The 22,330-nt window shown below is 43.2% G+C and overlaps 2 protein-coding genes across 4 annotated transcripts in view; one reads left to right on the top strand and one right to left on the bottom strand.

The window, feature by feature from the left end:
* KBTBD12 (kelch repeat and BTB domain containing 12) overlaps positions 1–4,114 on the bottom strand; it is a 30,935-nt gene extending 26,821 nt beyond the window's left edge. The window contains exons 1-2 of the mRNA XM_049827073.1: positions 2,515–4,114; positions 1,288–1,558 (exon numbers count right to left, since the gene is read on the bottom strand). Of these exons, the coding sequence (XP_049683030.1) occupies positions 1,288–1,558; positions 2,515–3,584 (1,341 nt within the window). The 5' untranslated portion in view covers positions 3,585–4,114. The remainder of the gene's footprint in view (positions 1–1,287; positions 1,559–2,514) is intronic.
* The window catches only part of MGLL (monoglyceride lipase), a 122,458-nt gene that overhangs the window by 26,697 nt on the left and 73,431 nt on the right, over positions 1–22,330 (top strand). The gene's annotated exons all lie outside the window — the stretch shown is intronic.

The following is a 22,330-nucleotide window of genomic DNA, read 5'->3' on the forward strand; positions in this document are numbered from 1 at the left end:
GTGCATGTATTTTTTTAAAAACATTTTTGGCTCAATACTCTTGACTTGTGCTTCTAAGCCACTTTTCCCCCTTCCAGTCTGTTCTGGAGAACTATTAAGAAAAAGCTCGTTGTCCGACTTCAACATCTATCTTTGTTATATGACATATCTTTCAGTTCGAGTTTTTTTACAGGCAGTTTCTACATTAAGTGTTTTCATATTTTAATTCTTTAAATAGCGAGGTATCCTTGCTCAGTTGTTTCAGTACCAGAAATACTCTCTGATCTTTCTGTCGTGTCCTTTGGGGACTCCTGCATTCAAAATATCCAAAGAAGTTGAAATCTTGTTTGCTGAAGGCATCTTATTTTTAAATACTTTAAACAGTAATTTATTTCAAGAGAACACAAACCAATGAGATGTGATGACAGTCTGAACATACTGCTGCCGGCAATAAGGATTACAGATGCTCTACTTCATTGTCAAGTAAATGTGGGGCTTTATCTCGAATGCTCAAATTTAAATTGCACTGAGCAGTAAATAAGAATGCGCTACACTCTTAAAAAAGATCTTTTTCACTGGGAGCAACTGGAGAGAGCAAGCACTGTTCCTGACATCCATCTTCCTTGTAGCATAGTTCTGTATATTCCCTGTACTACTGAATACGGTATCTGTGGCCCTGCTGAAAATTCCCATTAAAACTTTACATGGCCAAGCAATGCAACTGAAACAAATAAATGGATTGATTAAAGGAATCCGTTTTCCAGAGAATGTTCTGACTTTTCATTCAAAAAGTAACATAATGAAAATCAAAGAAATGAACTTTAGTTACCCAAGAAAGTTTCCTGAGAAATTGAGGTGAACTTTAAATTTTGTATATAAATCTGTCCCTGAAATTTACCTGTGTACACACTTTTTGAAGCCAGGGCTCAGTTAAGGGCCCCTGTATGATTTAAGTACCATTATTTATGGATACCTAGAAAAATTAAGAGAATGGTAAATAAGGAAAGGAAAGGCTGGAACCCATGTTGACACAGGAGATGCATTTTAAACTCTTGCTCACTGTGCACATCTCTATGAAAGAACTGTCCTTTCTGAAGTTGGTATTTACAGTGAGGATGGCATAAGATGGATATTATTCTTCTTCACCTTGTTTGATTTTCCTACAGAAGATGTTTAATCAGAGGAATGTGAGCAATTTATTCTTCTGTTATCACTGATGTACTTTTCCTATGCAAGAAGCACCATAAAATTACACAACACTGCTTGTTAGTACACGGACAAAACAAAACAACTGGCACGTTTCTTAACCTGTGGTGTCCATCCACCCAGCACGTAGAGCTTATTCTTCACTGTCACCACCACATGGCAAGCTAATGGTACTGGAAGAGGTGCCGTGCTTCTCCAGGTGCCTTGCTCCATGGAATACTTCTCCACGCAGTTTGTGACCAGATACTGATTTTTCACTTTCATTTGCCCTCCTATTACATAGAGATCGTTATGGATAGTGCCCAGTGCATAGAGTTCACGGAGCTGAGTGGTGCACAGGCTGTGCCAAAACTGGTTTCCTCGCTGGTGGTATCTGTAGGAAAATCCAAAGTTGTAAATGCCCTGGTTTACTGAAGTCCATCAGCTTGTTTTGAAACATTACCCCCTTCACCGTCAATGTTTATTCAGACAACGATACAATGACAACAACTTCTCCTTCACAGAGAAGTTATAAAATTGCGAGCCCAATTTTTGCAATATCAAGCATTTTTAGTATGAGGGATCCTAATTTTAGGCATCTTTTCAAAGATATTTGACCCTAATTAAGGTAAGGAATCCCTTACTTCCGCATGTGCTGTTCAGTCACAGTTTCCACTGAAGCTGGTGGGAAGAGTAAGAGCTCAGCACTGCTGAAAATAAGGCCACTTCATCTACCTCAGTATGCATTTACTTCCTTAAATTTAGGCATCTGTATTTGAAAATGCTGTCACCATTGTTAAATTTTGTCTTTAATCCAGAAAATGTCTGATTTTCTTTAAAATAGGTGTATCTGAAAAAGACATGAGTAAAAATGGAATGAAGGTTTAAAGCTATCAGTCATTATCCTTTAATCTCTGAAGTACTATCATCAACACCAACAGAGAATGGTGTTATCTCTGTGTTACTGGACTCCTCGTGTCATTCACTTGACTCATTTCCCCCTGCTAATGACCTAGAAAAGAGCATCGTAGGAAAATGTTGAGATTTGAGTAAGGAGAATATAAAATCCACATACATTGATGTAGGACCTAATCAAGCTCATTTACACAGAGATGCCACTACAGTAAATCCTCTTTCTTTCAGGAGAAAAGGCATCAGGATTCGGTTGTATGTATAAAATTCATTGTATCATAAAGATCAATTGTGACAAATTGATTAGAGTAATCGAAATCTCTGGGAAAACTTTCAAGTAAAGAACGCTTTGTCTAATGGTCTTCTTTTGTCCCCAGAAACATTACTTGGATTTAAAATTTTTAAATAATTAGGGATTTTCCGACAGAGGGTACACACCTATAAATTTCGATGTTCCTAGTCTTTTGTCTAGACATCTTGACGGCACTTGCCTCTCCTGCCACAATAATATCATTATTTTCAGTGACAACACCAGTGCAAACAGATCCTAAACCCTCTCCATACTTTGGAGAGGAAATGAAGTAAGTCTTTTGCGTTGCAGGAGCGTAACAAAAACTGGCATCTGCATAGCTACCGTGTCTTGACCTAATGCCGAGAGAATTGTTGCCGATGCAGAGTAAGAGATCAGTAGTCTCCATGCCGTATCGCAGGCTGAGAGAAGGGTGGCTGGATAGCTTGATGGTTTTCAGTGCTTCCTCAAACATATCATTGCATTCTGAATTGCACAGGATCATTGTGTTCCTTTTCCGGGCTTCCACGAGAAAGGAAGGACTGACAAGTACCAGTCGCACTTGCTTCAGGAGCTCAAGAAGATGTTCTACACGTGACTTTCTGCTGTGCTTGACCCATCTGATCACAAGGTCCAGAATGCTCTCCTCCCTGGAAATATTCAGATCATCTGATTTTATGAGAGACAACAGCTGCTGAAATTCAATCTCTAATATTTCTTCCTGTAAGCTCACCTCAGCAAAATGTTGATATAAGTATTTCCTCGCTTGATCAGATAAATCTTCTGCACCAATGTGATTTGCAAAGTAGTAGATGCCCACACAGTTGGAAGCATCCATATGGTCCATCATGTACTTCTGACATATACTGAAAACATCTTCCATCTGCATGAAATACGCAGCAAGCGCAACAGTCTGCACGTTCTGATTAGTGAGGTGCAAATCCGCACTGTACATGTAATCGAGTATTACCGACACGCTCTCTGCAGAGATGTCATACAGTACCACTTCTCTTTGCGTGCATTCAGCCAAGCCACAGGTAAACATGGCTTTGAAATAGGGACTGAAGGCAGCCAGCACAACCTTATGGCAGGGGAATTTCTCACCTTCTGCAACTAGGACAACATCAATTATCTCTGTTGATTCCTTCATTCTCTTTACTTGTTCCAATAAAGTCAAGCTATGGTGCTGCTTTCTTTTCTCCTCAGCCTTATGATCCATGGTTGATCTCCAAACTTCCTGGTTTTAAATCTTCTCAGAATTCAAGGTCTTCATCAGGAATGTTTCTAGAAGCAGAAGCATGGCATAGTCCAATAAGAACAAATTGTTGGGCAAACGAATATTGCTGTTAATATCTAAAGATAGTCATTCTATAGGGTGTGATATAAATCAGTAATGCATAAAAAGTATGTAAAAATATGGTGAGATATCGGGCTCAAGATCTCCAAGACAAAACAAAATAAAAATCAACTCTTCAAATGATCTCCAATATTCAATAGCCCCCCAACAACTTTTGTGATTACTTAAAGAAAATGACAGACTTCCCTTCAAAACAGCCTTTTCCAGCTGCCTTCTCCCTCCTTTCCCTGTTCCTGATCCATAGCCTATTAAAATCGAGGGAAAGATTTCCTCTGACTTTAATAAACTCTAGGACAGGCCTTTATTCCTTAGCTATTCAAATTTTGTCTCTCACATGCATCTGAAGGACATTAGTCGTTGCTTAGGTGCTGAAAGTACCTTATATTTTCAACAGCCCCTCACAGCTCCTTTCAAACTAGGAGTTATGCCTAAGCAGAGACTTCAGAAAAGGGTTTTACAAGACTGAAAAAAATGGAAAAACATTAGACTTGCTTCTCTCGTTAGTTTTTACAGAGATCTACACTTCTGCAAAGCGGGTGAGAAATAAAGCCACTAGTACAACCCAGTGCACTGGCATTTTACAGAGGCATAAGCAGATGTGTGGATCTTTAATACTCTGCCTTACCACCAGACTCGGCTACCAGTTTGCAGAACAGTTTTGGTTCAAAAGCCCTGTGCTTACACCCTTGCAAAGCAGTTAGGAAGCTGCCAAATCATTACTCTACCAAGGGATTTGTCTCTGCCCCATCACCTCCCACTTCACCAGTTGCTTCCTCCCCAGGCTTCAAACTAAGAGAGTCAAGACAATGTTGTGGGCAGAGACATCCTCCACCCTTGAAGTGTGGTGGTGGAATTGGCCGGAAGCAACTCGGTCCGGTTGGCCAGATTCTTTACTCTTTCACACCAAAGTGGCAGTCACCGGTTTCTACAGAGTTGCTACTGGTTTGCTTTGGGATAAAGGATTAGTAAACAGGGGCCAGCTTTCGAGCTGTCCTGCTTCTCAGCAGGATGCTGCAGATTCACGGAGTTTTGGTTCCACGTACTGTAACCTCAAATGGGATTTTTCATTAAATTGTAATTATTCACATACTCCCTCTAGTTTTATTTATGGGGAAAACAGAAGGAACTTAATGGTCCCATTTCTGGTGGGTGTTTTTTTTTTGGGGGGGGGGGGGGGGGGCTTTACTGAACATCTCAGGCTTTCAGATCAGCAAGCTGCAGAACGTGAGGTACAGTGGTAGAGCTGTCAATGGGAGAATGACATTTACCCATCACTTGAGGGATACCAGTGCTTAACACAGTTTTTGTCTCTAATGTGGAACTGAGACAGTTCTGTTGTGGAGATGCATTAAGGACCCATGTCATGAATCACCAATACACAGACAAGTCCTAAAGCTGTGGTATAACCATGTTTGAAACACATTGTAAACATGCTATGAATTGCTTAATGGGATTATTCAAATGAGTAACGTTCCTCACCAGCTTAAATATTTGCAGAATCAGGGTCTTGTATGACAGATCAAACTGGTTTTCTCAAATCCTGGAAGCACAAGGAACAGCCTTAGTTCAGTTAAAGAAATATGTATCAGCGTAAAAAATGTGTATATTAAATTCTTTCAAATCCACCTGAAGGTATTTTCACAAACAGTCCAGATTTCTCTACAGATCTAGATAGATGGATTTTTAAAAAATATTATAGTTATTTCCAGGTGAAAAGGAAATCTACAGCTATATCATCAGTCTCAGACCTACTCTTTTAGCTGTTCAGTTGGCTTTGGAAGTAGTCATCATTCCGTTTCAGCAAATTATATAGATTCCTCACTTTGAGTGCTAAATTAAAAGCCAGGCATGCTTGAAGACTAGCATTTCCTTGATTTTATCAATTCTTTCCATATTCCAAATCTGGAACTAGAAGCAACACATCTGAGAAATGAATCTGGGTTATTACCAGATTTTAAAAATGGATTTGGAAGACAAAACATTAACTTCATAATCTGAATGTGAGCCAAGCTCTGAGCTCTTCTTATGGTACTTCTAAAAATCAATCAAAGGCAGTAAGTTTAGTACAAAAAATAAAGCGATGGTATTTCCAAAATCTAGATTTTTTTTTTTTTTTTTTTTTCCTGGCTACATTGAAATGAAATACTGCATTTGAGAAAATGTAGGTCTTAATCCTGCATCGACTGCCTCTGGAGCAGTCTTTACAGTCAGTAGAAGGCTTTTATGAAATAGAAAAAGTTCCTTTTTTTTAGTCCTACATGATAATTAAATGGCCAGTTTATTGTTTTCCCCTTGTGCTATTTTATCACCTTGTAATATTTGATCTTCACTGCATTTTGATGAAGAAACCACACCATATCTCAAAGATCATGTATTATAAGCACACATATCTCGAAAGAGATGAGCTGTAGTGTCTTTAACCAGGCCGTTCACTCTCCAGCTGGATGAAAGTGTTAATAACTACCTACAAGACCCCAATCCTGCTTAGCAGTCTGACTAACCAGGGTTTTTCCTCCAAAATTATCAACTTCTCTCCTCTCTCTTTTGTGATGTCAGAGCTTCACACATCCTCCAGCTTTTCCATAATGGACAAAATGTGCATTTTTAATGTGAAGAACAAGTGAGATGATTAATCATCATCATCTTTCCCAGACTTTTGTACAGATCAGGAAGAAGCAGCGTGTAGAACTGAGTTATGATTTCACTTCCTTTGCTGGTCACCTTTAAGTTTTCTTTCACCGTTAATTTAGCTTTCTTAAGAGCAACACTTTGTCTTTGATTACACCGTTCAGCAGATTTGTGAATTTTATGTGTTCATTTACCAGCGATCAGGATATCTGGCACAACATGCTCGCAGCCGTTTTCTCCTCTCTTTCTTCCTTACGATGTGAGGCGTAGGAACCTTAAAGAACGGTGTAGCTCATGCCGTTAACGTACTCCTTTAAGCGCAGCTTACCTGACGGACCGCTACGCAGATGATGAGGGACCCTGCCCACCCGCACCCAGGTCTCCTCTGCCGCCCACAAAGCTGGTGGGGTGGCTCGGGGCATCCTCCCCAGCGGCAGCAGCAGAACCCCTGCAGCCTGTGAGCGGTAGGCGGTGTGGCCGCCCATCTCCTGGGGCTGGTCCGTACCCAGCCACCACCTCACCCTTGCGCTGAGTTGTGCAAGGACTCTCCACCTTGCAGGCAGGATCACTGCAACCCTCCAACCTCCTCCTCGCCCACCTCGCCGGGCTCTGCAGAGCCGCGTTGCTTCCCCTATAGCCAGAGCTATAGGCAGAGCTTGGTCACCTTACGCCGTCAAGAAGACGGTATTTGCCTTTCCTCGTACAAATGTACCTTCTTCATCTCCTTGTTTGGAGGGCAGACCAAGCTCCTGACTGAACCGTACTCAATAAAATCGTGCTGTCAACTTGTATGTAAGTCTACTTTCTCCATCCTACACCTGAGGAAACTGAAGCTAAAAGGTTAAAAAAGAAAACAGGATTAAAACCCAGGGGTGAAATCCTTTCATTAACTTCAGAAATTCATCCTTGTGCATTAGCTACAAACTTGCCACTCCCCTCCTGGCTTTTAGCAGTGTTTAGGTGAGGTCATTGGAAGGATATTAATATTCTGCTTTATATCACTGGAAAGACTATTAAAGGGTAATAATGAAACGGTACTGCTTTGCTTTCCCCTCTGGGTTACAGAGGAAAAAAGATGGTACATTGATATTAAAAGAAAGGATAGATGTGATACAAATATAATTTGCAGTGAGACACTATACTGAGATTGTGCCAGAGGCTGGGTTGTCATTATAAAACCTCCAGTGCAGGGCTCAAATCCTATGTAATGTTACCAGGAGCTGAAATCAGAGTTATTGCTTTATTTGGAGTTTTGGGGTATTTTTTTCTTCTATTGTGAAAAACAGTTTCGGGTGCAAATCTTCATTTGATGTTACTTTATTTCAGAGCCGGGCTGTTAATTTTCCTCCAGTTCTGGCTGCTACTTTAATTTTTATATCAGCTGGTTTGTTAGTTGTGATGGGTTGACCCTGGCTGAACACCAGGTGCCCACCAAAGCCATTCTATCACTCCCCCATCCTCAGCTGGACAGGGGAGAGAAAATATAACAAAAGGCTCGCGGGTCGAGATAAGGACAGGAGAGATCATTCACTATTACCGTCACGGGCAAAACAGACTCAATTTGCAAAACATACTCAATTTATTACAAATCAACCAGAGCAAGGTAATGAGAAGTAAAACGAAATCTCAGAACACCTTCCCACCACCCCTCCGTTCTTCCCGGGCACAACTACCCTCCCGGATTTCACCACCAAGCCCCCCCAGCGGCACAAAGGGGACAGGGATGGGGTTTATGGTCATCACACGTTATTTTCTGCCGCTTCACCTCCTCAGGACGAGGGCTGATCACACTCTTCCCCTGCTCCAGCGTGGGGTCCCACCCACGGGAGACAGTCCTCCACGAACTCCTCCAACGTGGGCCATTCCCATGGGCTGCAGTTCTTCACGAACTGCTCCAGCATGGGTCCATTCCACGGTGTGCAGTCCTTCAGGAGCACACTGCTCCAGCGCAGGTCCCCCACGGGGTCACAAGTCCTGCCAGAAAGCCTGCTCCGTGGGCTCCTCTCTCCACAGATCCGCAGGTCCTGCCAGGAGCCTGCTCCAGCGCGGGGTTCCCACGGGGTCACAGCCTCCTTCGGGAACCCACCTGCTCCGGCGTGGGGTCCTCCACGGGCTACAGGTGGATATCTGCTCCACCGTGGACCTCCCTGGACTGCAGGGGGACAGCCTGCCTCACCAGGGTCTTCACCACGGGCTGCAGGGGAATCTTCGCTCCGGCGCCTGGAGCATCTCCTCCCCCTCCTTCTTCACTGACCTTGGTGTCCGCAGGCTTGTTTCTCTTACATGTTCTCACTCCTCACTCCGGCGGCAGTTTCCTCCGTCCCAACTTTTTCCTTCTTAAAAATGTTATCACAGAGGCGTTACCACTATCACTGATTGGCTCGGCCTTGGCCGGCGGCGGGTCCGTCTCAGAGCCGGCTAATATGGGCTCGCTCTCTCTTGAACACAGGGGAAGCTTCCAGCAGTTTCTTACAGAAGCCACCCCTGTAACCCCCCCCCGCTACCAAAACCTTGCCAAACAAAACCAATACATTAGTCTAATTTCACTTTTTTTCCTTCGCCTTTGTGTCATGAACCTTATGAAGAGTCATATATAATTTTATGCAGGAGCTACAGCATACGTTTTGCAAGGCAGTAGGGTGCTGCGTGAGCCGTTCAAAACATAAATAAGCGCACTGCTGTGAGCTCAGCTCTATGGCTTTTATGAGGCTATCAAACTATAAATAAATGCTGTCCTCAATTCTCAGTTACACTGCAGCCTCTTTGAACTGCCCCAGCGCAAAGGGACTGTAAACCAGATGGAAGTACCTCATCAGGAATTTCCCTTAACCTCTGAGAAAAAAAAAAAAAGCTACCTCGTAATTAGAGACATTATTTTGTCTGGGACATAGATTTTTCTTGTCTTTTCCCCCAGTCCCAAGGAATCTCTTCTTTCCGGTGCCGTGGTGGGAGGGTGGGAGCTGCGGGACCTGGCCCAGAAGAGGTCACAGCACCCAGCATGGGGCAGCGAGCTGCGGCGCAGGGGGCACCTCCTGCATCCTCCTCTTCCTCCTCTGCTTTTTTTTTTTTTTTCCTTCTTTGCCTTAATGAGGGTGCCCTGTCTTCAGCCGGCCTCCCTTCAGGTGCCGAAAGGATCAGAGTTCAGTCACATCAAAGAACCGGTGCCTCTGCCTATGAATTATTTGTGCTTCCTTTGTTATCAGTAAGCTGAGAAGCAAATCTGTTAATTGTATGCATTATGACATTTGGCTGACAGCCACAGCGAGGCAGAAATCAGTACCCAGATGATAATACTGTTATAAGCTCGGGGTTTAATTATGAAGGCTGTGCTGGCATTTAAGATCAAGGTTTTAAACCATGCAAAAGATCCTGCAGTGCTCCAGAAGGGCAAATAATAATGCTAATCTTGATATAAGGAAAAGATATAATAAGAGTAAGATATAGAAAGGAAGCTTCCGGGGGATTATAGATGTTCCTATATCTATAGGATAATAGGAATTATTCTCTTAATTCTGATACCTGGAAAGATGAAGGAAGAAATTATTACAGGATTGAATTATAAGAATTTAGAGGGTAATAAGGTGATAAAATCAGCTATAGCACCTATTTATCAAGAACAAGTTGTGTCAATCCAATCTAATTTTCTTCATTTTTTCAGGGATAATAGGGGATAAGTTAGATACTTTGTCTTGAGTTAATTTACCAATATGGTCCTACATGATAACATTAGAAACAAAGTGTGATGAAATCAACGGACTAAATCAACATAGGTTAGATTCCCAACTCGCTGAAAAAAGCAGATTCAAAGAATAGTTATTGGTGGTCGGACTGGGAAGCATTTCTAAGTCTGTGGCTAGAGATCTGTGCTGAAAAGGTCACTCACAGTCCCAGGGAACGCCTACTTTCTTGCTTTGCCTTAGATATTATTTCTTGAATTAATTTCATCCATTCTGTCCAGATAAAATATACAAACTTGTGGCAGAGCATTAAGTGGGAGAACATCCAATTCTTTTTAGGAAATTTATGTCTATATGGTTTGAGAGGGCATACAAGTAAGTGTCTTTAATAAATGGTTCTCTGTGACAATTAGACATTTAGCTTTTGGATGTGTCTCAGTATCACACAACTACTAGCAGCCAGGGTACCTTTTCCTAGAAGTTTTCCATATTCTGTTGCTAGTTGCTAGGATTTTCAGGTTTTCAAAGGCATCTAATTAAGTTAAAAGTCCAAGTCCTACTTAATCTCACTGTGCAATTTCGGAACTGCAGTGTTTGCATCACTTTTAAAGGTAAAACTTCAGCCTTAAATTGCTTAGGCAGTTTTAAAAGGTTTGCCAGATGACGTGATCTCCTTCCCATTAAAGACAGAGAAAGAACTCTCCTTGCTCAGCCCTATCAATCTCTCAGGATCAGCCCCATAGCAGGTACCTTTCAGGTGATCTGAATCGATTTATTGCTGGCAGGGAAAGAGGAAATTTGAGGTTTTGAAACTGCGCACACTACAAATCAAATTACATCATTGGCCTATATAAGATAAAGTATGACAATCCTTCTGAGAGAGATTTTAACTGTTTTTCTCCCTCAGTGCCTGCGGCACCTTGGTTTTTTCCACGCGCCATCTGATACTGAGGAGCCTGTGTCAAGGCAGTCTGAGGCCTCATGATACCCAAGCATGGGCCAGCTCCTGCTGGGACGTGTGCTGCTAGGCATGCTCACGGGACCTTTCTTAGCCGGTTACAGTCTGCAAGTGGCGTAAAAGGAGGCTCTCGGTGCAAAAAGACAGGCTGCTACTATAGATGTAGACAGTTGTGGCAGCGTTGTGTTGCCCTGCGTGCATCCCTGCATCCCTGCATCCCTGCTGCTGTATGCATCCCGCTGCCAGGAGAGACCGCAGTCATCTCCACTCAGACTGCTGCAGACACAGCCTGTCCTTTCTGCAGTAGCTTATTTGTTTTCTTTCTCATTTTGTGGCTCTTAATTTAAAATAGAAGTAAAATGGGACTCTAACAAGGCTCTTTGGGCTACGAGGAGCTTGACACCTAACGGTGAGATTTTAAGCAGTCTGCAAAGCTTCAGAAACTGTGTTTGGGAGCACGTTTGACCATCGGAGACCTGAAGACGCTTTGATCAGTTTTCAAAGCCTTTGGGTAGTTTATGATTCTGGAAAGATTTGACAGTTTGAGCTCCGTTTACTGCCAAGACAGAGGCCTAGATGTGGGATTGGATTAATATTGATCCCATCTCAGCAAATACCAGGCATATTTTTTTTTTCTTTAAACTGTTATAGATTCATGAAAAAAATCAAAGCAGCTGAAAATGAAAGACCCTGTGGGTCATCTTTTCAAATATGCCTTCACCTGACCTTAATCTTACTCTGATTCAAAGCTCAGTGAAGTCAGTCAAAAGAATCCCACGATTTAAGTAGAAAATAGATGTGGCTCTGTTCACAAACAAATGCCTGTAAAGAAATCTCAGTCTGAGCCAATTATGTGCATTAATTGCACGAGAAGAATAGAAGCTAAATATATACATACAGAACCCGTTTCTTTTACAGTTCACATGTGCAGATCATTTTTCTTACATATCAGAACTAATTGAAATGGCAAAGTGCTCATTCACAGAAGGAGGATGCACAAGTTTTTTACATATCCAATGACAGATGCCAGCAGAAGGAAAATGTATTTCTAAAATGTATTTCAGTAGCTCTTTGAGCAGCCTGGCAAAGGTCTTAGAGGTTTCTCTTTTTGCATTTATCTAAACATACTGGCAAGTATAGGAAAGGCTTACTTTCTGGAACAATTATATCAGACAATGTAAATTGGACTGTACCACAATTAAAAGAAAAGTAATTTAATAATTTGGTGCAAAGTAGGCTCTATTTGCATTTTTACAACAGAAAAGACTGTGAACTCTAATTGCTAATATTCACATAAAACTCTGAAGTATGTGTCCCTTTGGTGACCAAATGCTAGTATGTAAAAGCTGTAATATCCCTGTCACTCAGCGATGAAATTAAAGTAAATTGCAAGTTGTAAACCCTTATAACTTGACGTCAGCATTCCATTAGTTACTGTTCAAATCCAGCCTTCCCCATAAACTTCTCTAGTTTCAACTTCAGTCACTGCCAAGCAAATATCTGGGTATGTCCATACCCACAGAAAAGAGAATTCATAGCAACCCATGGCAACAGCCCAGCACCACCTTCAAAATGGCCCCTGCACTAACACACATATTTGATACCTACTAAATCTGAAATCCCCACTGAACTCTCATATTAAAAACGTTCAGCCTCTTGATGCTAAGGATCAGTCCCGGGCACATATAGATACCTTGATGGGAGAAGCAAGAGTTTTTCTGAGCTTCTTTACTGGAAGCAAGTCTAGATGTTTGCAGGCTTGTGGATTATGCAAAGCCTCCGCCATGCACAGACCTCAGACACTGAAATTTCTGCATCCGCAGGCTGATCCTATTTCCACATGGCTGGCAAACCCCATATAGATGTGCCAGACCCCAAGTTTGCTATTGTTCGGGAGTTCCCATCCTAACTTTGGCATTAATCTCTTACATTTCCTTCATGAACTGGACAGCAGGTGCTGTGAGGAACAGAGAGGGCTTCAATTTTGGCACCAACAACGGGTCCTACAGCCTCCTCCCCATGCAGCTGCCTTGCAGCTGACCCTGCATCGCCACGTATAGGCCCCCTCTCCAGTATCGTTAAGGGTTCCCCGAGACATACATTCACGTCCCCCTGCCCCCAAGTTTCCCACGCACCCAGCAACCCAAAGCAGCCTGCCCCTGGCGCTTCCACATCGCCCATCCATCTCGGCGCCAAACTCCCTTCTCTTTCCTGCTCTGAGGGGGGAAAGGATTTAAATGTACCTTTCCGACGCCGGGAGCGGCAGGTGTCTTGTGAGAGCGCGTGGGAGAGGGAAACAGGGATCTCATACGGCAGCACGGAGCTGCTGGTGAGCAGAGAGGTGCCAGGGCTATAAATAGCCCGCCCTGGGCTCCTGGCTGGGACCGGGAGCTGCTTTCATGTCACGCACAGGGGCACAGCGGGACGCAGCCGACTGGCACCGGTGCTGCTCTCCTCACCCTGCCCGTATGCTGCCTGGCCCCACCGCCTGCCAGACTCAGCGCTAGAAAGCGGCAGGCTCCTCTGTGGGATGGCACAAGCCACCGCTTGTGTCTGTAGCCCACCTGAAGAATTACGTCCCACCCCACCGGACCTTGCCACGGGCAGACGGCCGGGCACATCTCTCTGTCGCGGTTGTTTCTGGGCGGCTGGAGCGGATCCAGCGTAGGCGATGATCAGACTGGCTCCCACCCACCGCTGAGGTCCGGGTACCAAACCGGAGGAGATGCTGTTGCTAGCTGACCCTATCTAAGTCACCCTCAAAACCACGGCCGTTGTCTACAGCTGAGAGGAATTTCCCCAGACTCTTTCTCCTGCCCTTGCTAGGTCGCTAAGAGCTGAAGCCGTGCGTCAAGTAAGGATTCCTGAATGAATAGAAGTGTTCCATGTGTATGTTAATCAGACATAAGGCCTGACTCTCCTCTTGTTGGTGTTGATGCAAATCAGAAACAGATCCACTGAATCGGTCCAGAATAGTGGGGCTGCAGAGATTTACATCAGCTGCAGATCTTGTACTCTGTAAATTAAAGGGGAAAAGAGAGGGCCATAATACACTATTTATATCTCCATATGTTTAAGCAAAGATGGAAAAAAGATTAAGCAAAATTTAGGGTTATAAAACTGATTAATGTTGAGCCTCTACTTTTAGCTGAGAAAGACATTAAGGTGTTTTCAGAATGTTCTTTTTTAAATTACATTAATTTATTTGCTGTACTAATTGGTTGATTGATCGTAATAGCTTCTGAGAAAATTGAAAAGGAAATTTATTTCTTTATCTAGATTTTTAGTCTGATGGTTTTATTACAGAGTTTTTCCAAAAGTCACAGGGGGAGTGTTCAGGAATGTTCAACTGTTAATAGCGGTTTGTTCGTTTTCGGGGGAAACTTAAGACGCACATTGTTTTAAAAAGCATATTTCATATCATTTGTGAACAAAACTAGGAAAAAAATCAAAAGTGATTAAAGTTTACTCATGTCAGAAAATTCGATAGATCAGATTACAAAGATATATGTTGTCTAAACTCCCAGATTGTTCTTATTAAAAGTTCAGCTTTATCTTAGAAATAAAAATATCCAATCTGATACTATAGCTTTCACAGAAGCCAAGATGGAACGGTGAACTGATGAAATGCCACAGCTGTGATAAAAACGGACCATATTCCCTAAATTGCCTTGTTCTCCTGTTATGTGGAACAATTTATAGTATGGCGATGGTTAACATGGAGTGTTTAGGTAATGAATTTTATTTATATGATACCACTCCACTACCATAATAATCATGTTTCCTTTATGGGTGTGTTTCTTCAGCTACTGTCTATAATGAGGCTGCTTCCCAAAAACACTAACTAATGCTTTTAAGACAAACTTCTTTTTGTTGCTCATGAAATTCTGAATATTTCTCTTGCACCTCACTGAATTAACCATGACACCCCATCTCACAGCAGGGCAACTGCTGGGTAGCTCTCAGCAACACTTTGTAATTATACCGACGGAGTAACACAGCAGTGAATCAGGCCCCTGATATTTTTTGCTAGAATTAAAAGCTTTCTCTGCTTTAAGCCAAGCCCGTTTTCACCTTCTTCATGTAATTAAGTTGTAATCCTTTCTTTCTGATATCATTATCTGTTGTCATGGTGATTTTAATTATAAAAATGAATGGCTGAGAAGTGGGTGAAGACAAAAGTTTTTGCTGAACTTCGTTAAGTTAATGGCAAAGGGAAGAATTTCTGTGGTAATACAACAAATGGGTGATCTTTTAACACAGTGCATTTTAAAACAATTATAAGAAGTAGGTGTCAGAGAAGAGACACATCTGATGCAAATATGTCAGTGTTTAGGAAATCTATGTTGAATTTCATGTTTTAGAACAATTCTTGCATGGCACTGGTCATATAGTACATCCTGGCATTGCATGAACAAAGACATTCCCTTCTAAATCTCAGCTGCTAATGATTCACCTTCTGGAAAAACACTCTCTTTTTAAGAAAAAGTCTGACCAGTTTCCTAGAGTGTGTTTTTCTGAGTACAGACTTTGGGAACAGCTACGCAACATTTACAGTTCATTTGAAAGTAGAAAACCTCTTTTGACGGGCGGGTGCATGCAGATTGTCCATGGGTGAAGCTACGCCGTGGTTTGCAATGAGCAGACCCACAAGCCACAGTCAGTTATAGCTGAACTTCAGAAGAGACCTGTATCAGCTCAGTTAAACTCTAGGTGGTACCAGGATGGGGTTTTTCTCTGCTGCCACTGAAACATTGCAACCAACGCGCTGAACTAAACTCACCTCCTCTGTCACTCTTGCTGTGGTTCGGCAGTTTTGCTCTGGCTCGTTCTCCGCTGACAAATACATAGTTTTACACAGACACGTCATTAAACGGTGGCACAATGTTGTAGCTCGGCAGAGGAGAGCCTCACGCTTGACTTCGTGCCCACGCGTGGCTTCCCAGCGTGGCCACTGCTCTTCCCTCCTCCCGGCTCAGCAATTCCCCGGGGCCCTCAGCCTCTTGTGCTGCAGAGCGAGGCAGCCGCTGATTTGGGGCTAGAACCTCACGTTTGCTTTAATTCCCGCATGTGGGTAGTTCTGGGATGTCCATTCATCCAGCTGGCATCAGCTGTGTGTGGAAGCACCTCCAGGCCGGCTGCAGCGGTGATGGCACCGGCACCGGCACCGGCATCGCTCGCGGCCACGGCGGCTCCCTCCTCCTGGCACATCCCGCATGGGCAGCTTTGGCATCCTCCTGCTTGGGCAGAGAGCCCGAGTGCATTCGGGCCCTGATATTGGGTTTGGACCGCATTACACTAGGTGCTCTACCGATGGCGAGTATTCTGTTTGTATTGTGTTAGGACCAGTAATGATATTTTGGTTATCATATCCATATATATGGTGCCAGTTTGGATACATAGGGAGAGAAAAAACAGAAACAGAGAGATTTCCAGTTTAATCCTATTATCTCTTCTCTTATGTTAGTCCAAATACAACACTGATATTTTTTTTTTCTTAGGGTAAGTGTTGACCTTTAGAGCAGGCCAAGGGCAATCTTGAGCTCGCCTGTGACCACCGGTCCGGGGCGCAGCACCCCTGCAGTCCCTCTGAATTGAAATCTCTTTCTGGCTCTGTCAACCTGATTCCCAGGTTGCCTGACAGATAATGTGGCATGCCACCCACCCGCTGCTTTTTCATTTAAATAAATGAGAAAGTTGTGGCTAAATTAACACTCCAGCAGAGGTAATAAGGACCGACTCAGCAGCTGCCATGATGTATGCAAATTGCAGTTTCACACATTAGGAGCTCGATGTTGCTTAATTTGTAGGTCTTTCTGTCTTTTAAATGAAAATGCCTCCATCAAATTCAGGCGATCTGAAAAAAAAAAAGGCAGAAGAAAGCCCACAAAGTCAACTACTCGCCAGTGCTTCTAGCTGCACCTAGTCTTCTTCTGGGGTTTTCCTCCTGATCCCCTGATAAGCAGTTATTAGTGAGTTGTACTGCCGGATGCTTTTGGGCAAAATATCTGCTGATTTCCAATGAACACACAGCCTGATTAAGAAGGTACTGCCGGCCCTTTGGTATAAACAGAAACCTGATTTTATTTTTTTCAGTGATGCCACAATCCAGGACCTCAACATCCACCAGGTTTTTTTCTCTGGAAATGAAACTGTAATAGTGTGAAGAAAGACCTGTGATAGCCTCCAGTTAATCAGACAGAAGGAATGGGCTGATAGGAGAGCATTTTTTTCTCCTTTTAGATCAGTAGAGATGGGAATGAAGATGCAAAGAAGCATGTAACTGGATGGGGTTTGTGGAAATGCTGTTCTGTACATTAGTTTTAGTGCTTTGTAATCTCTCTAAGAAAATTATGGATATAACTGTGTTAGGGTCGAAAAGATTTCCAAATGGACACCAAAAGTGAAACTCAGGAAGGGAAGTGCGTCCTCAGAATAGCAGAAGTTGGGGCCATTATGGCCACAGAAGGTAGAAATAAGTAATGTTTCTCAGGGTATGTACTGCAAGAGCAAGCAAAACATTAAAAACATTCTGAAGCAGATTTTAGCTGATTCAGAAATGTTACTGCCTTGGGATATAAGGCTAAAAAGTGGTCCAGGCTCACCCAGTCTTTCCCAGGTTTTATTCAGAAAGGCAGAGGTTTCCTTCTAAAATAAATCCAATTTAAAAGATTTGTGGTTTGCCTATTTTTTTTGCTCTCCTGACTTATATGGTCAGTCCTTGGGAGCTATTGCCTCAGGTCTTTGAATGCCTTTGGAGGAGATGCTCTTTCCTCCTGTCATCAATTCCTCCATGATCAATTCCTGTTCCTGGAGGTCATCTTCTTAGCCTTCACTTACCCCTTTCGTAACCTAGAGATACCTTAGTGACCCTCGGCATGCAGTTAGCAAAGAAATAACAGGAACTTGCCCTGTCTAGTCATTATTTGGCTGCATGTGTTGAAACAAACTGTCACATGAAAATGCAAGATAAAAAGCCACAGTGAATTTGTGGGCAAGAAACACTCGGGCTATAACCAAAATACAGGGTCTGAGAGTGCTTCCCCATTCCCAGAAGTGAATGTGTACCTGGGCTAGTTTCCAGCTCCTTGCCGAAGGCAGAGCTGGCATACACCTCCTCCCCATTACTCTTACTTCTTCTCAGGGAAAGGAAACCTGAGCACTCGGCGGGATAAGAGCTGCAGCCTGCCCTGACCTGAGCTACTGGGGACAGGGATTGAGGGAAAAGCCCCAGGGTGCCTCCATCCTGCTGTTCAGATGCAGTCTTGGCAAAATTGGATGATTTACTATTCAGGACACCAAAGAATACCATAATTCTGGCTACTGTGACTTTATCTGTCACTCAGTACAAGCCCCTGCCACTCTTTGGTCTTCGTCCCTCATCACTACACTAGGATGACAATGCTTTCCTACCAGTCAGAGAGAATAATTGGTACTCACTGAGCTGCAGGGCCCATGTGCCAATTGTGCAAATTAAGAAGGGTATCCATGTTTGTGTTTTCCAATAAATTCTGCATTTGCTGCAGCCCCCCAACCCGGTACACAACTGTGCCGCAAAAAAATGCATTAAAAAACTCTTTCTTATGCAGCGGTTATGATGAATGAATTACCAAATATGAAGCAAATTATGCATCACTTTTCTGACAAAGAGGCAATAACTCTGAGAGACACGGCCTTCTCCCATGATGGGCATGAGGCATGTGTCCCTAAAGTGGTATAAAGATGATGCTGGTTCGTACATGTCCACTCCTGAGCACTGAGCTGGAGGTGGCTCCTCTCTCCCATTCCCCTGCTGCCCCAAAGGTGATGGACATTTGTAGCGTAGTGCCAGAGCTCCAAGCCACATGATGGAACTGTGTACCAGAGGCAGACAGACAGCCTGTCCATCCACCCATGGGTGCTCAAGATGAAAGGGAGACAGATGGTCACAGAGGGAGCAAGAAGGATGGAGCACCTACCAGGGCCTTATCCACAAAGACCTCAGTAAACGGCGCACATCCTGGCTCAGGCCAGGCACCAGATAGCCTCTTTCACCCCATGATCTGAGTCACCAGACTGTAGTTTTGTGAGCTCACCTGCGAGGGATCTCATGAATTAGGAGGTAAAAACTTGGAAGGATCTGCAATACTGTCAGCCTTTTAATTGCCCATCTACAGTTGCCCATAGACATGCAGCTGATTTTGCTCAAACCTTGCAACTGAGCATAGTGGTTTACTCTAGAGCAGCAGTACATCATAGATAATGAATAGGAATTAGGATCCTTCAAAAAAGTAAAATTTCTTCTACTTCTGTCCACAAAAAAAGGATGAAGAAATGTAGCATCTCCCAAGTTACACCCCAGGTGGCAATCTTCCAAACCTCTTTCCATATGTTCTTAAGTGTTGAAATCCAAAATGTTCCATATCTTGCTGCCAAATTCTCTGGCTCAATCCCAACAGCTCTTACAATACAGTTGGGTATTGTCTAGTGGGAAAAAAAATCATCTCAGATTGATAATTAAAAATATATTTGATCATCAGATAGATATGAATGGGCAATGGGTGCTGTGCTGAATGAATCATTCACGCTCACAGATTTCAAAGCAGCAGAAGGAAATCTTTCTGATCTTACCGAAGTTGCCCCAGAAATCCTCGTTTGTTGCAGAACGTATTGAAGAGATTTGAAACTGGGGGCAGAGGTGGAGGCAGATGAGCCGTGGCAGAGAGCTACGCTGCCGGGGTGTGGTCTGGGGTATGCGTCTGAACCGGACTGCAGAGGGAGATTTCGGACTCAGGCAGGCATTGCTGCTTGGTTTCACCCCTTTCTCATTTCAGACTGAGCCCCACAAAACCAAAGGCTAGGAGTTTATCCCCGTTTTAAACCAAAGCATAGATGCTGCTGTAATGCCATCCCCGCGGGTGCTGAGGCACCGGGCACAGGTCTCGGGGTGGGACTGAGGACACACGCATTGCTCAGCATGTCTCATACACGTTTCACAGCAGAGGAAGGAAAGAGATGCTTTATGCTCTCTGGCTCAGGTGCTGAATGTTGCAGCCTTCCCCCTGCTGTCCTCCTCCTCAAAACCTCCCAAGGTCTGGGAATGATGGAGTTCCATGCAGATATCTACATCCAGGAGCTGAGTGTTTCCTCTTGTGCCTGCAAGGGTAGCATCTCCAAACTTTAGGCTTCCATTTAAAAACTTACTCTAACTCTGGAGAAGATTCAGTAATGTACTAGGAAAACTCAACAAGTAAAAACAATCAGCACATGCTGGTATCAAAGCATGGTACTGAGAACTGGAAGGTTCCCATGTGCCGGCGTCCAGGCAGCCCCACCGACAGGTCTGTAGCAGGAACCTGAACTGACATTATCAGCCCACAGCAACTGCAGATGCTCGTGACGCCAAGGCACAAACAAAACCACAGATACCTTTGCTACATGAGAATCAATGACTGTAGCCAAGATATAATAGATATCTTGTGCTGGAGGAAACAGGATGAGGGTTGGGTGGTGAACTCTCAGATACCATAACTTTTGATGTTATTAACAGCACATGCTGCTCATTTACAGTAAGATCAAATACAAAGGGTTTAATGGCCTCGAGGACTGAAGATGTCCATCTCTAAAGCACATGAGGCTCTGGTAACAAACCTCTGTTGTCCTGATATACAGCATTGTCATCCTATATAGGAAATACTTTGCCTATGGATGCTTTGTCCCCTTTTTCACCGCAATGCTCCTCATTTCACATCCCCTTTCTCAAAGTGTACTTCTGCATTAATCAGTACACGCATTAATTCTGCCTGGGAGGAAAACCAGTGAGTGTGTTCTCCTGCACTAGAAGGTATGAAGTAAATTGTAGCAGATACTGTAAAAATTAAATAACCGAGAGGGAACAAGTATGAACCAGATGCAAGCAGTAATGAATGTGGTGCTTAGTACAGAATAAGTCACGTGTGAATTCATGGTATTAGGGTGCAACACCGAGCACAACTGGGCCTTCATTTTGTTGGCCATTTGGTGCTACCACAATATATAGACAGGAGAATGCTCCCAGGAGTAAGCAGTGTTATGTGGTGTAAGGTTTCTGTAAGACACTAAGATACTGCCTCACACCTGTACCAGGATGGCAGAGTTATCTGCTAGAATTCTCTTGTTCCATACCATAATGCTTGCTTTTTCTCCGACATGCATTTTGCTCTGGGGATATTCTTTATTTTGTCTAGCGCTACTCCTGATTTACATCCGTGTGAGCAAGAGCAGAATCAGGCCTCCAGTTAAATAGCTAATGCAGCTGTTTTGCTGAACCAGCTTCCTGGCTGGGAACGAATCCAGTCAGCTGTGGATAACAAACCCCAGTAATAGAGATTTCAAAGATTTCATACATTTATTTTTTTCTTAAAATTTGCAGAGTTACTTTTCTTACAAAATCTGTTAGGCAGATGTTAGGAAGTAATTACTGTACATGAATCGGAAAGAAAATGCACATCTTACACTGAACATGTGTGAGTGGATTGAGTAAAGAAACCAAAGATACATGAGAAAAAATCTAAAATATATCTGAGCAGAATCTGCCAGAATTTGCCACAGGGTTATAAGGGAGAAAAAGCACACGGCAAGCTCTTCTCATGAGCCATGTGTTCATTGCACATCCAAAACAACAAGCCCGCTACCTTTTCTAGCAACACCAGAATTATACTTACCATTTGTGGATAGGAGAAGTCAGCCCTGGCTGGGCAGGGGTAGCTTCCGTCAACATCTAAGAGCCTTTCAGGCAATTACACTGGTAACCAATGTGGTGGACAGAACCAAAATATTGCTGCAGACACCCTCATGCTCAAATATCCCAAAGTATCCTTAGATCACGGCACACATAGATGTAAATAGGACTGATCATTTGAGTTAAAACTCTTGCCTCTGTGTACAGAATTATTGTAATTTTTATATATAAATACAACCAATCTTCAAGTGATGGTGACAGCAGTAATAGCATCCAGGAGATTAGGCTGGAAAGCGAAATCGTAGGGAAAATTTTGCCCTGAAGAATGTAGTTATCCAGGCTGTGGTTTTGTCCAGGACCCAATATTCCCTATACTTGCAAATCTGGGTAATCTTTAATGACTGAAAAAGTTACTGCTTCAGTTCTTCACAGTGCTCTGATGGATAGATTTCAAGATGAGATGGGAGTTAATAATGGCGTAACTGGGTAAACAAAATCAGGAGCATTAAGAATGGATTCTGCCCTCAGCTTGCCTCCAGCATTGAGCCCTACTTTCCTCTGCCCTGATTTCCCCCCATAAAATTTTATCCTTCCTTTCTGAAGGACTTTGAAATCTCAGGTTCAAAGTACTAAATTATGAGTTAAA

The sequence above is a fragment of the Accipiter gentilis genome, chromosome 23 (assembly GCF_929443795.1).
Source record: "Accipiter gentilis chromosome 23, bAccGen1.1, whole genome shotgun sequence".
In the NCBI taxonomy this organism is placed as follows: Eukaryota; Metazoa; Chordata; class Aves; order Accipitriformes; family Accipitridae; genus Astur; species Astur gentilis.